Here is a 14,412-nt window from a genome sequence, read left to right on the forward strand (position 1 = left end):
TGGGCATGTGAGGTCAGCCATTTTCCCAGGAATCTAGAACTGGGAAACTCGGGTGTTTTTCTAAGACACTTCCTCATTTTTAGGTCCACAGTGATTCGTTAATTGTTAGTCTCTAGAGGACACAGGAGAGAAGAGAATACCTGACAAACCTACCTGACCTTTTTCCTATTATTTTAGTGTTCATGAATAACATACACTTCCCAAAAGCCTATTAAAAAAAATAAAAATTCGACAGTTTACCTCCAACTGAAAACTACACGCAAGGTTACTTGTGACTGATCTCATACCGAGACCACCACACTTTTCTCACCTGCGGACGACTCCTTCGCGTCATCATCTTTAGATTCATCCGTTTCTGTGCTGTCATAGTCACCAGACTGACTAACTGCTTCACAGGGGTGAACTGTCTGCTCATCCATAACTTTAAGTAGTAAGAAGAGAAATAAATTTGTGTAAGTGAAAAATCAAAACAAGACATTGCTTAGGAAGGAAAAACTGAACCAAGTATCAAAAGAAATTCTACATTCATAAAGAAACATTGCTTAGTAACAAAACTGGGATTGGTGTCTGTGGATACTGGAGAGGATAAAACCAAATAAATCTGTTAAGATTATATATTTACCAGAACAAAATTACACAAGAATTTAAAGCAAAATACACAGCTTGACTGATTACAAGTTACACACCTGGGTGGTGATTCCCAACATTATTTGTTTTGAAGTCAACTTTCATCTAGTTGTAAAAATGTAAGCAGCATTTACATTATACTCATAGAAATTTAAATCTAGCTGCTGGATACATGACGAAGAGCCAAGAGCACAGAATGCTCTTGTAGAGGACTCAGGTCTGGTCCTCAGCATCCACACTGGGCAGCTCCCAACTGCCTGCTAACTCCATCTCAGAGGATCCAATGCCCCCTCCGGCACCTGTGCTTCCAAACATACCCACACACAGATACACACACATTCACAGAATTAAAAATAAGAAGCAGCCCTTTTAAAGTTCAGATACAGATTTACACATTCTTTTTTTTTTTTTTTGATTTTTCGAGACCATAAACCACATTAAGAAATCAATGCTAAGAAGCTATTGTCTCTATGATCGGCAGCTACAGGGTTGATTTTAAGAATTAAAGAGAAGCCAAAAAAGTAAGAAGATTGAATTTTTCAGACTTGTTTTATAAGCTATTATTCTACTCGAGTTGGGATGGAAATACTGCAACTTAATTTGCTTCTGAAATCCGATTTTCTGAGCCATTGCTATGCTGATCGCACTGCCGAAAGGGTACACAGGACTACGTTCAAATTTCCCACTAGCGCACTTATTGTCTTCTACCATGAGACTCTTATTTTTCAAACGTGTACCGAATCCAAGCATTATGCACACTGCGGGGATGTTGCGGGCCTCTTTGAAGCTAATTTTGTGTGTACCTTTTCCAGCTTCTTCAATGACTTGCCTCACTGCCTTCTTGAGACTGTTTGCACGCAGCATTATTTCCTGGGGTTTCAGGCCTTTCTGGGAGGAGGGTTTGGCAACGTCATTCACGAGCTGGTCCTTGCTTCCACCCAAGGACTCTTCACTGGAGGACTCCACAGCATCCTCCTCGGGGATTGCAGGGCCGACCCCTGGGGGCACCCGACTGGCCTGAGCATCTGCGTGCAGGGCTTGTAGCAGCTGTTCGAGCTTCTCATTTAGGACTGAGCACTAGGAAAACCAACAGAACGTCAACAATGATGACAAGAAAGTACACAAACAGCAACGACAGCGATGAGGGAGAGATTCAAACACATTACATCGGTAGACACAATTTAAGATGTGTTTTTATGTAAGATAAATCTGGAATGTTTTTAATCACTGGCGATGAAAACACCAACATTCAAGTAGCTACGGTCTTCTGTAGATGTTTTGGGTGGAGGATATATTCATTTTCAACTTAGTGAAGACAAAAAGTGATCTTTTTTGAGTGGCTCTTAAGGTCCAGAAATGCTCACTATTAAGTGACCGATAAAGACCTATTGTATGAAAGACTGAAAACAGAAGTCTGACGGCTGCCTCTTGATTTAGACTTCTGGATCGCTCAAAATCTCGCTCAGGGTTTAAAGTCTTTTCAGAACAATATTTTATGTACAACAGAGTTTTGTTAGAATGCATGTATGCACACCGTGTGTGTGTGTGTGTGTGTGTGTGTGTGTGTGTGTGTGTGTGTGTTAACACGAAGCCAGAAGGGGGTCTCAGGTCCCTTGGGACAGGTGTCACGGATGGTTGGGAGCTGCCATGTGGGTGCTTGATACCAAACCTGGGTCCTCTGCAAGAGCAGCAAGTACTTATGAGCTTTGAGCCATTTCTCTAGGCCCTGCAGGTTCAAATCCTTACAACCTATGTCAAACTGCTGTTCTTCCTTAGAATGCAACCAATACTAAGTTGAAAAGAGATACAGTACACAAAACACCAGGCTTTGTTTAAAGTCACTGACTTGGGGCACCCTTTTGAACTTCAGGAGCTGCAGGCATGGCTGAGCTGAAGCTCTGGAAGTGCCAACAGCACTATGAGGTCCCAGAAAGAGCAAGAAGGAAAATGTACAGGAATAAAGAGGAAAGGAAAGGGGATGCAGAAAGAAACACAGGTACAGAGGTCTTCCACTTCTCCTGCTTTTCTACAGGTAAAGAGACATTTGGGATCAAAACTATTCCTGTACTTTCGGTCTTCACAGAACTCTTGGTCTATCCCCTTTACTTCTCTGTCTTTGAGGAAAAGCCAAAGCGAGAGCACAGTGGAAGGACTTCAGAAGCAAAGGTGTGGCTAAGAGGAAATCCCCACCTACTGACACTCTCCGCAGGGATGGAAATGAGCTGAATCCCACAAGGTTTACTTCAGTGCTATTGTCATTGATACCCAAGAAGGCTACTGGACTTGATGGGTTAATTTTGTATCCTGCCACTTTGCTGGACGTATTTATCAGCTCTGAGAGCACTTTGGTAGCATCCTTAGAGTCTTGTGTAAAGAATCACAACATCAGGCTGGAGAGGTGGTTCAGTGGTGAAGAGCACTGGCTGCTCTCTCAGAGGCCCCGAGTTCAATTCTCAGCAACCTCACAGTGGCTCACAACCCTAATGGGATCCGGTACCCTCTTCTGGTGAGCAGGAATACATGCAAATAGAGAACACTCATATGTGTGGGTGTGGGTGTTTATTTACATAAATAAATAAACATTTTTTTTAAAAAAAGAATCCTAACATCTACACATTGGGACTGTGGATGATCATCTGTGTGTGGGACAGCTACATCAACCCCACTCCAAGACCCTATATGTGGGGCACACGGCAGAAGAAGTGGGCAGAAAGAATATAAGAGATGGAAGATAGGAGGGATGTGGCTTCTAGACATGACATGGCTGTTACACACATGAACTCAGCAGCTGTGGTCACCTACACAAGACCTGCACAAAAGCAACAGTTAAATATCCCACCCCAGGGCTAGCACACTATGGGTAGCTGGTGACTCCTTGGTGGGGAGAGTCAGTTGTCCTTAGGACTGTGGCCATGGATGGACTGCCCCAGGCCCCAGAGGATGACCGTGATCACCCCCATGTCCACAGGACCAGCACTAACCTGATTCTGTGGGTTAAAAAGCTAATTATGAAAAGAGGACAGGAAGTAGGAAAGGAGAGGTGGTGGGGATGCGGGGCCCAAGGGGAGTGAGGGGTGGATATGATCAAGATACGGTGCATATGGGTATAACATTTTCAAAGACTGAATAAAAATTTAAAGAAAAAAAAGTTTATTTTCATTTTCTTTTTCTTCCACTCAACCCATTAGCTACAGCATGAACTGAGGGGGAGACATCCTTCCCAAGACAAAACCATGCAAACTTCATGTAAAAAGGCCCTCTCATGAACCTGAGCAGTAAAGACGCTGGCCTGAAAAGTCAGTGTGCTGTTCTTAGCAACGGAAAGTTCACATAAGGGGAAGAAGTCTGTAAAGGCACGAGAAAAGTCATGGAAGAAACAGAACTTTGGGAGATAAGGACTGACATGGAGACGACGGAGGACTCCTGCCGGACCACCAAATCTTGTCTGACAGGGAGAACCAGGCCTGACCCAACGGGACCACTGGTGTTTTTGTAAATTCTCATATCTAATTAATAAAAACCACTTTTTCTCTTTAGCTACTTTGACAAGAGCACACCGAGGCAGTCTTTAAAGGCACAGCGCAAGGCTCATGACGTCAACCAACAACTTCCATGCCCGTCATGTGTTTCCCTTACTTTACTGGCCACGGCTTCGGCTACTACTGTATTTTCCAGTGTTTTGTCCTGTGCCTTCTCCACTTTGGCAACGAAGTCCCTCACGGTTTCACAGAGGACCCTTTGAGGAAGAGAAATCGCACAGTTCAGTCGGTGTGCTCTCGTGTACAAACATTTGTAAGTAAGCTATAAGAGGCAAACTCAAAACACCCAGGACCATTTTTACACAGGACCACACTCCCATCTGTGTTAATAGAGCTCAGATACATTTAGGACTTCCTAAGTGAAAACGGATACACGAATAAGCCTCGTTATCCATACTTATAGTAACACTGCAGTGAACCATTCATGCTCAAATAAGCCTTACAAATAATACTTTCAGATTCCCTAAGAATAATGCAGTACCTTCCACAGCTTAGGTAATTTTCTTTGTGTAGAACAGAAAGACACAAGTTCTCCACTGTCCACAGGATCCACTGGACCTACTAGACAGCAAGTGGACATCTTGGTAGCACATTGCTCCTGAAGAGGAACAAGCTTGTGCATTGTTACCAACCAATCAGACACTCGAATTGAGTTATGGTCTCTGTAAACCCATCCATTTTCCCCCCTTAAGACAACCAATACAATAATACATAAGCCTAATCCAATTGAGATCTCATTAGTGTCAGCAATATACGGTTGACTTGTTTGTTTCTTTTAATTACATTTGCATGTATCTTTGCAAAAGAAATCATCTAAAAGAAAAAAAATAGTGCATAACATATCCACCACTCAAAAAAGCTGTGTAAAAAAAAAATGACCAGCAAAAGGCATAGGTATAGATTGGTTTTGGCAACTTGTGTACATTGATAGAAACATCTTGAATGTGAAACATTTCTATCGTTGATAGAAATTAAAGAATTTAAGGAAAAAGATAAAAATGTTCCAGTAAGTTTTTTTTTCTATTAAGCTTACAACTTTCTCTGGTAAGTAATAATGGCAGCTTCCAGATGCTTCAATATTACAAAAATCAAACAGCGCAAATCAAGCAGGCACACGGTACATGTGCATGCATCCACATATACTCCAAGCCTTTGAACTGGTCATCTAGGCGGATTATTGCTAACAATTTTTATTTGTTGCTAGCCATCTATCCCTCGACCTGCTTCCTGATGTCAGGAATAGAACCCAGGAATCACACATGTTACGCAACCATCTAACTACTGAGTTACAATGTTAGATTCTCTTGACATTGGCTGATATTTCAAATTCCAGTTTCTGTTCTCTAAGATTAAAAAAAATTATGATTGTGTGTGCTTGCATGTATGTATGTACATGTATAACATCTATGCGGTGACCAAGGAGAGAGAAGAAGGTGTCAGACCCCCAGGACTGGAGTTGTAGGTGATTTTGAACTGTGGTGTGGGGGCTAGGAGCAAAACTAGAGTCCTCTGCAAAAGCAACAGGCTCTGAAATGTTGAGCCATCACTCCATCCTTTTAAATTCAAATTTTTAAGGGAATTAAGAGAGTGCAGCTTACCATTTATAGAGACTCATCGATACACTCCACATACAACTATTAGTCTTTGTTAATCTATAATATGCTTTTATAGAAATTCTTGAAACATGATGCCAGGGTACCATGACATTTCTCGTACAAGAGGCTGAAGGAAAAGCCTGATCCTCTATACCTTGAGTCTAGAGGGCCGATGCACTGGTGTGCAAGTTAGAAGAGTGGCTGGTTCTGAAACTGTGGGACTAGTCAGAAGAACTATTCTGCCTTGTGCTCCTGCGGTTCCACACTACAAAAGGAATCAGGGCTGTTTAGATTCTGGAGGAATGAACTGATCTAGAGTTTAGAGTTTAGAGTCTCTATAGTGAAACCTAAGTAAGGTGGGCCAGGTGTGCAGGTCTACAATCTTATCCACTTGATGCAGGAGGAGTCTAGCTTCGAAGACTGCTCGGAATACAGTGAGTTCCAGGCAAGGTCCCTTTAGGCTTTCTACAGACACACATCTGATCAGAGAGCAAGGCTGGCAAAGTCAAATGTCTACCAGGACCAGGGAAGTAATAGGTGGGTTGAATCCAAGAAGAGAGAGGCACAAGTGTGTTGAGGCCTGAGCAATCTGAAAATGTCTCCTTTTCTGGAAGTAACACAATTCACTAAACAATCACAAAGCAGCCGGCAGCTCGGCCCAGTGTGCTACCCATCTCTCTCTGCGTCAACCACAGTGGTCCACCGGCTGAAGCCTGTCCATGCTGTGTCCTGTTCCCTGGGGATACGTCTGCAAAAGCAGTTGTTCCTACATTTGCCCTCCTGTCAGAAAGAAACTTGTTCGTAGTGACTTATGTTTCTTCTTCATTACTAATTAAGTATGTAATCAACCAAAATTTGCATTTTGCTTCTCGGTTTTCTGTATCCTGTCCCTCTGCCCCATCTTTTCCCTTCACTTCCTGCAGTATAGTAATATATTCGCTGATCTTAAAACGCAGTCCATCACCTGTGAGCTGAATATTTCAGCTGGCTCCATCCCTTCCCCAGCTGACCTTCTCATGATACGAGTATTGGATACTTCAGAAGTAAATTCGAAATTCCACATTTGGGATAACGACATTATGAAGCTTTGGCTCCATGTATGGAATTAACTTAACTAAAATCTGATAACTTTAAACTAAAATATAATTATGTGATTTAAATATACTGAGAAATGTCATTTTGAAGAATCTCGTTATTTTCCTTTTAGTGATGCAATAAGCAGTTGCTAAATACAAATGTGGGAGGGGACTAATAAATATAATGAGATAGGATTTCCATGTTATAATTAATCATTGATACTTTCCAAATAGACATTTAAACTCTAAATACTTTTTACACTTTCCTGAGAAAAACCCTTCAAAAGAAACAGCAAAACATACTGCCTCTGAAGAAACTCCATGCAGATGCTTGATGTAACAAGAAAATCAAGTTCAGATTATCGTATTTACTTCTTTAAGCTACTTCACATAAATTACTAAGGAAAACTACCAGAGATGGCGTCACAGCCAGGAAACACCCTTCCCTTCCAAGTTCTCACAGAACTGTACTTTCTTCGCGTCAGCCCCACAACTCACTTGGCAGACGATATGACCACTGCGTGTTCGTCAGAATTGATGATTTTCGAAAGGTGATTGGCAACCGAGTCTTCATAAATCGTCATCTAGAAAAGAAAATCCTATACTATATGACTGCTGCTGGCATCGTTACAACCCAGTTATGACTGCTTCAGAGATGTGCTGTTCGTACCGTACAAGACTGTCATGGAAAGTGTGGGGGAGGGGGCATAGGCTGTCATGAAAAGCGGGGGAATCATTGTACAAAAAGTGTGTATGTTGAGGAGGTCATTATGCAAAGTTTGTGTAGGGGGGCAGTCATTATACAAAAGAAAACTTCTCCTGACTCCTATTTTCAGGTTCTGGAGTTCTTTACGTTTTTAGAAGATCCATTAATTTTTTTAAAATTATATATAAATGAATTATATATAAATATATCCTGACTATAAGAAGCACTACTTAAAATGAATATAGTAAAAGCCAGACTAGTACATATAAAATATAGACCCAGTGATTGACATTCAGTTTCCTTGCGAACCTGGAGAACACAAACTGAAAAACACACACAGAAGAGCTAAAAGGCAAACAGCAGCAAGCAGGAGCCTGACAAAAGGAGCAGCCTGCCGGCGATAAAAAACTCTCCTACATAAAAACCGATAGGTCCTAGGAAGGTGCTGGACACTGTCTGCTAGAGCTGAAGACAGCCTAACACTAGAGAACCAAGAAACTCAAGTCCTACGTAGACACCCAGGGAAACAGATGTATGGGCACCAAACGACAGGAACTAGATGAGATGTTTGCATGGTGTGAACATAATGTGTGTGTCCGATGGAAATACTATCGGACACGGGACACTGAAACATGTGTGTTCCATGGAAATACGGCAGGACACGGGAGGGAAAGGGGCACAGTGTGCCACAGTACAGATGAATCTGACAAGCACTGCATAGAAGGAGCCAAAGCAAAAAGCACACAAAACGATTTCCATTTTATATTCTATGTCTCCATTTTCATAAACCATGCAGAATTAGTGTAAGTTGTGGTCAGAACAGTGGTCATTCATGAGAAATATGGGGTTCAGGGGTTTTACAAGGGCAGGAGAGGGGCTTATCGAGGCACAGAAATGGTGTCTTGGGATCTGGGTGTCAGTTACATATGGCTTACCTAATTTGTGATAGTGTTCCCAGCTATACATCTAAGATATGCACACTTTCCTGCCTATGCATAACACTTCAGTAAAAAGGGTTTTTAAAAATTCAATTGTGGAGCCATACAATCTGGTAAGCAACCATAAAATTACACTTCTCCTGAAACACACTACATTCCCTTGCCCTGTATTTCCTTTTCTACTGAACTCAAACCTTAACATCCTACTGAAAGAGCACATCTTCCTGATATGTAAAAATGTGCATGCTATCTAAACAGCCTCATGCACAGGGGTTTCTGCCAAACGTTTTCGTCAAGTGCATCCATGTCATAAACCAGAATTTTCCAAGAGAAATGGTAGCCCCATTCAAGCTGGTCCCCAATGCTCTCTCACCTTGTTCAGACATCTCACTCTTTTTTTGCCCATTTGCTCAGAAATAACTGAAGTTTCAGTAAACATTTTCCTCCATAATGCCACTCTGATTAGCACTGTCTCAAAAAAAATTCATTTTAATTTATAGTCAAGTCCATCCATTGGTAGCTAATTTGCAGTTTCTACCTCACCTCCCTCAAATGCAGGCCATACCCAGAAAAGCAATTTCAGGCCACAGGTCTCCCAAGTTACATAATATTGCCCAGCCCTCTAAACGCCCGATTTAAATATAAGAATCCGTATCATTAAAGATCAGAACAGTGGAAACACATTTTTTTAAAAATGCAAAATAGGGCAATATTCTTCAGCGATCAACTTATTCTCTTCACTGCAGAGTGGATAATATGTGACATGGCCAGTAATTTATTAATTATTACCACTTGATTAATGCTACTTGAAGCTTATATTTATTTTTTCATTAAAGATACTCAAAGACAAAAATGTAACTCTTTCTGAGAAAAAAAATAATAATCTTTAGGGTCAAGGGCAAAATTTATAGATGCCACATTCTAATCTATTACAATGTCACTTAGCAGGGTCCTGGCTTCCTTTCCTCATTTCGGAAAAAAATTAGCATTTATGAAAAATGCTACTGAGAAAACTGGCTTCTAGAGAAACAGTCGTGATAGGTACAGTCAGAACAATACTATAGTTGGAAGTTTTGCTGGAAACTAAACAGTCACTATATTAACCTCAACAGTGAGTACCTCTAGGTGACCTGGTTGTACATCATTTCTGTTTAACATTTCATATGATTTACCACTTTTTCATGGTTTAGAACATTTTAAGTCTCTCTAAGGAATGCCCCGGGTTTCTATTTGCCATGCTTTGCCTTAGTTTTGACAAGATAATAATTTTCTCAATGGCAAACAAAGACTTTAGCTCTAGAGACGTGAATTTTCCTAGAGGGAAAAACATGCTGTTGTAGATCAAAGTCTTAATGAGTCAGAGATAATCTCCTGGAAGGCCAGATCATTTTAGATTTCCATTGCTCTAAACCTATCTGAAAATTTTAGACATTGATCGTCTGTAACAGGGATAGAAGGAAGTGAGCAGCATTTCTTCCTTGGCTTGCTCAGGATCGGTGGGTTAACCTGGGTCTACTGTCTGCTCAAATAGCAGGCGAACTGGAAGAGAGACAGTGCATGGACTTCCAGCGGAGAGTACTGGGACGTGGGTGGGAACAGTGGGTGGGAACGTGGGTGGCTCATGGGCGGGAACGTGGGTGGGAACAGTGGGTGGCACGTGGGCGGGAACGTGGGAGGCACGTGGGCGGGAACGTGGGAGGCACGTGGGCGGGAACGTGGGAGGCATGTGGGTGGGCACCTGGGCGGGAACGTGGGTGGCACCTGGGCGGGAACGTGGGTGGCACGTGGGTGGGAACGTGGGTGGCACGTGGGCGGGAACGTGGGTGGGACCGTGGGTGGAACGTGGGTGACACGTGGGCGGGAACGTGGGTGGCACGTGGGGGGGAACATGGGTGGCACGTGGGTGGGAATGTGGGTGGGAACGTGGGTGGAACGTGGGTCGCACGTGGGTGGGAATGTGGGTGGGACAGGTTTACTGGAGCTACACTAACACCTGCTAATCAAGCCAGTGCTCACGACCGATGCAGACGAAGAGTGAACGCTCACCAGAGGCTGTTAGCATCCTGAGTTGTGAGGACGGGACCTGGCATGCCCGGTGCTTTACATATATCTGCATCATCAAATCCTCACAGCACTGTGGCCTATGTTACAGACGACGTGGTGAGGACCACAAAGGTCAGCCACTTAGGGTTCATGGTCACAGAAAGGTTCTAACCTGGATCCTCAGGATTCTCTACTCTGGGAGAGAAGCCTGGAGGCAGTCAGGGACACCATGAAACAAGCATGCCACACTGCCATCTCCCCTGTCTCCAGGATACCCCATTTCAAATGGTCAGTAGACAAAGGATTAGTCTTACAAAAAATCCTTCAGATGCTTCTGTGGGTTCAGGAAGCAGAGACGTCTTCGCTGGCAATTTGAGTTCGTATGTCATTATACTCCACCTGAAGAGAGAAAACCCTTTGGTCTGAAATGTATTTAAATCTTAATGAACTATTTTCATCTTGGACACACACACACACACATTTGTGGCCTACAGTTTTATTCTATCTTAAACCAAGAATGGGACAGAAACAAAGCTGTGATAATCCCATAAACACTGGATTTATCTGATTTCTCCAGTTAGCAGCATCCAAACATTACAACACCAGGTCACAGCAGGAAAAGCTGGTCATCCCATGACTTATTACCCTTAAAAAAAATTATTTCTATTTTGTGTTCATTGGTGTTTTACCTACAAGTATGTCTGCATGGGGGTGTCAGAAGCCTTGGAACTGGAATTACAGACAGCTGTGAGCTGCCATGTGGGTGCAGGGAATCGAACCCAGAGCAGCCGGTGTTCTCAACAGATGAGCCATCTCTCCAGCACCAACTTACTGCTCTTGATGCAATGCATTCTAGCTTTTTCCTTTCTCTTCTATTTTCTAAATAAGGTTCATTGTAAAGTACTAACTAAATTATGTTATTAATGAGCCAAAACCCAAAGGTCTAAAATAATGTCTTAGATTTAATAAATGCATATTACCTACTAAAATAAACTATTTCATATTTAGCAACTGGTCCTGGCAAAAGGATATGAGGGAGGGAGGGAGTGTATGTGTGAGGGGGGGGGAGAGGGAGAGAGAAAGAGAGATGAAAATGAGTTAAACACTCCTTAATTCAAGAAAAAGTAATATAAACATGAGATGGAAGGAAATTAGTTATAGAAATAATACTTAATTTAAGAAAACATTTCAGTTATTAGTAAGTTATTACTAAGTCTCACTAAGTAATAATTCAAAAAAATTGGATCATTAGGAAAAGCCATCAACGGGATAACTCCAGATTAATATCTAAACAATTCTAATTTGGGGGAAATAACGGGGTTAGGGCATTATTACAGTCTAACAAGATGAGAGATAAGGAATTTTATAGATACAAAGCATTATAAAAGCAGTATCATAACACAAGAATTTTATAAAGAGCATGCACAGCCAATGATGGAAGCTGCAGACAATTCCAAACCTCGCGGCTTATACACTAGTAGATCCCAGAGTATGGTTCAGACTACTGAGAATAAGTCTTCTCATAAAAACCCCAATTTCCAGAAACTTCCCCAATAGGCGTGTGTTACTTAGAATACGTGAACTAAACCGTTACTTGTGGCTACCGTTCAACTCTCAACAAGAAGACATAAACAGGGGCTGGAGAGCTGGCTCCAGGACTCCAGCACAAGGCTAGACTTTGGATCCTCAGAGCCCACCTACAAGCCAGCTCCAACCTAAGAAGACAAGAGCTGGCTAGCAAGAGAAGCCATCTCAGACAGCTCTGGGTTTAAATGGAAGAACAAGTGAGGATGACTTCCGATATCAACCTCAGGGCTCTGTATGTGCAGGCAAATAACACACACACACACACACACACACACACACACACACACAAAAATACCAATTTTATATATATATATACATATATATATATTATCTCAAAGTAAAAGGCAGGTTCTACAAGGGTGAACAGGCTTCCAAATGAAGCTCATGTGTTCACACAGAAACTAGAAATCACACAAGGATCGGTTATCTGCCCAAATAAGTAAGAGAAAACTGCAATTAGAAACTTTACAAAGCCGAGATACTTGAAGCTGAACTACTTCTCTGGTCAAAAGACAAGAAGCAGGAAAGGATTCTGCCCCAAACCACAACCTTCCAAGCTGCATCTCTCTCCTGGATAGACAGGAAGCTCCTGGGGGAAGAGGGAGAGGTGGCAGCAAGAGAAGAGTGGATCCGAGGTGAGCACCAGCCCTGGCGACAAGATGCTCTAGGCTTCTCCGGCACCCGCGTACTGTGAGGGAGAGACTGAACCTTACTGGGAACCTGAGCCTAAACTCTGTTAACAGCCAGCCCGACTGCTTACTGGCTATGTGACTCTGGCCAGGTCAAGAATAGGGATGGCAATATGAGCTCACTTGGGACTGTAGCGAAGGCAGAATGAAATGAGGGCAACAGAACGCCAGGCAAACAAGCTGTTAGTATCCCACTGTCTCCAGAAGTTGGTGTACAACAGTCACAATGATGCTTTTGTAAACCAAGTCACAGTACAGCTCCAAAGATCAAATAAATATTAACAAAAAGCCTAAATAACGCAGAATATTAAATTGATTTTTTCATCCCTTTTCTATGGTGCTAGGATCACTTGTTTTACATAAACAATAACATCACAAAGAAAATGAAATGATTCTAAGCTCCTCACCTTTGCTCTACTGGTTTAGGCATGTCAGGGGACATCAAGGACTTTATCCACTTGGGGGAGTGGATTTCTAGAGCCCGTTTCCTAGGCCCTGTCTCATAGAAGAAGCATTTAAAATCCGCTGTGCTGCGGCTGGTCCGATGGCTCAGTGAGTAAAGATGCTGGCACTAAGACAGATGACCTGAATTAGAGCCACGAGATCCACACAGCTCAAGGAGAGAACCAATTCTGGAAAGATCTCCTCACTCTCAATTGGCAAATGCAGGAACATGCACACAATTAAATATTTTTAAAAAATCTTTAGCAGGTACTCTGAGTTGTTCAGTAAGCAAAGCGTTGGACCATTTAGGAATTTCTTTTGGGTCCTCTCTCTCTCTCTCTCTCTCTCTCTCTCTCTCTCTCTCTCTCTCTCACACACACACACACACACACACACACACACACACACACAAGCTGATTTTATTTCATTCAAAACCTTCTTTCCCCTCAGTTTTATTCAGGTTAAAAACTACCAAATACTATGTATTTATGACACACAACTGCTGTTTTGATGTACACAAATCTCACGAAGTCACCACAACAGCTGAGCGACTTAACTGACCATCGCCACACTGTTATGCCCCCTTTCTGTTTCTCTGTGTGTGTATATGAAGTGTGAGTGCATGCATGTGCGTGTTCACAGGTGTGAGCTCAAGCAGGCACGTGTCAGAGCCTGCGTGTGGCGATCTGGGAACAACTCTGTGCCTTGGTCCTCATTTTCCACCTGGTGGGAAACTGGGTCTCCTGTTCGCAGCGGTGTATGCCAGGCTGGCTACCCTGGCAGCTTCTGAGGCCGCTCCCGTCCTCCTCCCGTGACGTCAATGGGAGCGCTGGGATCAAACGTGTGCCACTTCACTAGGCTTTGAACGGGGTCTGGGGAACCAAAGCACTTGAGCCACTGAGCCCCTTCCCCAGCCCTCACCCCTTTTGATTTTTCCTTTTTCCCTTCCTCCCTCCCTCCTTCCTCTCTTCCTTCCTTTGGAACCTTCATAGTGAATTGAGCCCCAGCCCAGATTATAAATCATCATGGCTCAACTGAGTGTCACCTTCATGTGATTTTGGATAAACATGGGCTAAGGTCCTAACGCCCAGCTCTAGTTTCCAGGATGTTGTCAGCAATGGAATCCAGATTGCAGCACCGGCAAGCATTACACGGTCTGACAGACAAG

The 14,412-nt window shown here is 42.8% G+C and overlaps 1 protein-coding gene across 4 annotated transcripts in view; it reads right to left on the reverse strand.

Moving 5' to 3' along the window:
- Nucleotides 1-14,412, reverse strand: part of Dgkh (diacylglycerol kinase eta) — a 172,707-nt gene that overhangs the window by 40,839 nt on the left and 117,456 nt on the right. For all 4 annotated transcript variants that reach the window (XM_041672676.1, XM_041672686.1, XM_041672667.1 and 1 more), the window contains 5 exons: nt 10,839-10,923; nt 7,336-7,421; nt 4,264-4,363; nt 1,431-1,704; nt 311-421 (listed from right to left, as the gene is read on the reverse strand). In XM_041672676.1, the coding sequence (XP_041528610.1) occupies nt 311-421; nt 1,431-1,704; nt 4,264-4,363; nt 7,336-7,421; nt 10,839-10,923 (656 nt within the window). The remainder of the gene's footprint in view (nt 1-310; nt 422-1,430; nt 1,705-4,263; nt 4,364-7,335; nt 7,422-10,838; nt 10,924-14,412) is intronic.

This window comes from Microtus oregoni, unplaced genomic scaffold, assembly GCF_018167655.1.
Source record: "Microtus oregoni isolate MIOR12 unplaced genomic scaffold, Mior012 000001F_ref0000356, whole genome shotgun sequence".
In the NCBI taxonomy this organism is placed as follows: domain Eukaryota; kingdom Metazoa; phylum Chordata; class Mammalia; order Rodentia; family Cricetidae; genus Microtus; species Microtus oregoni.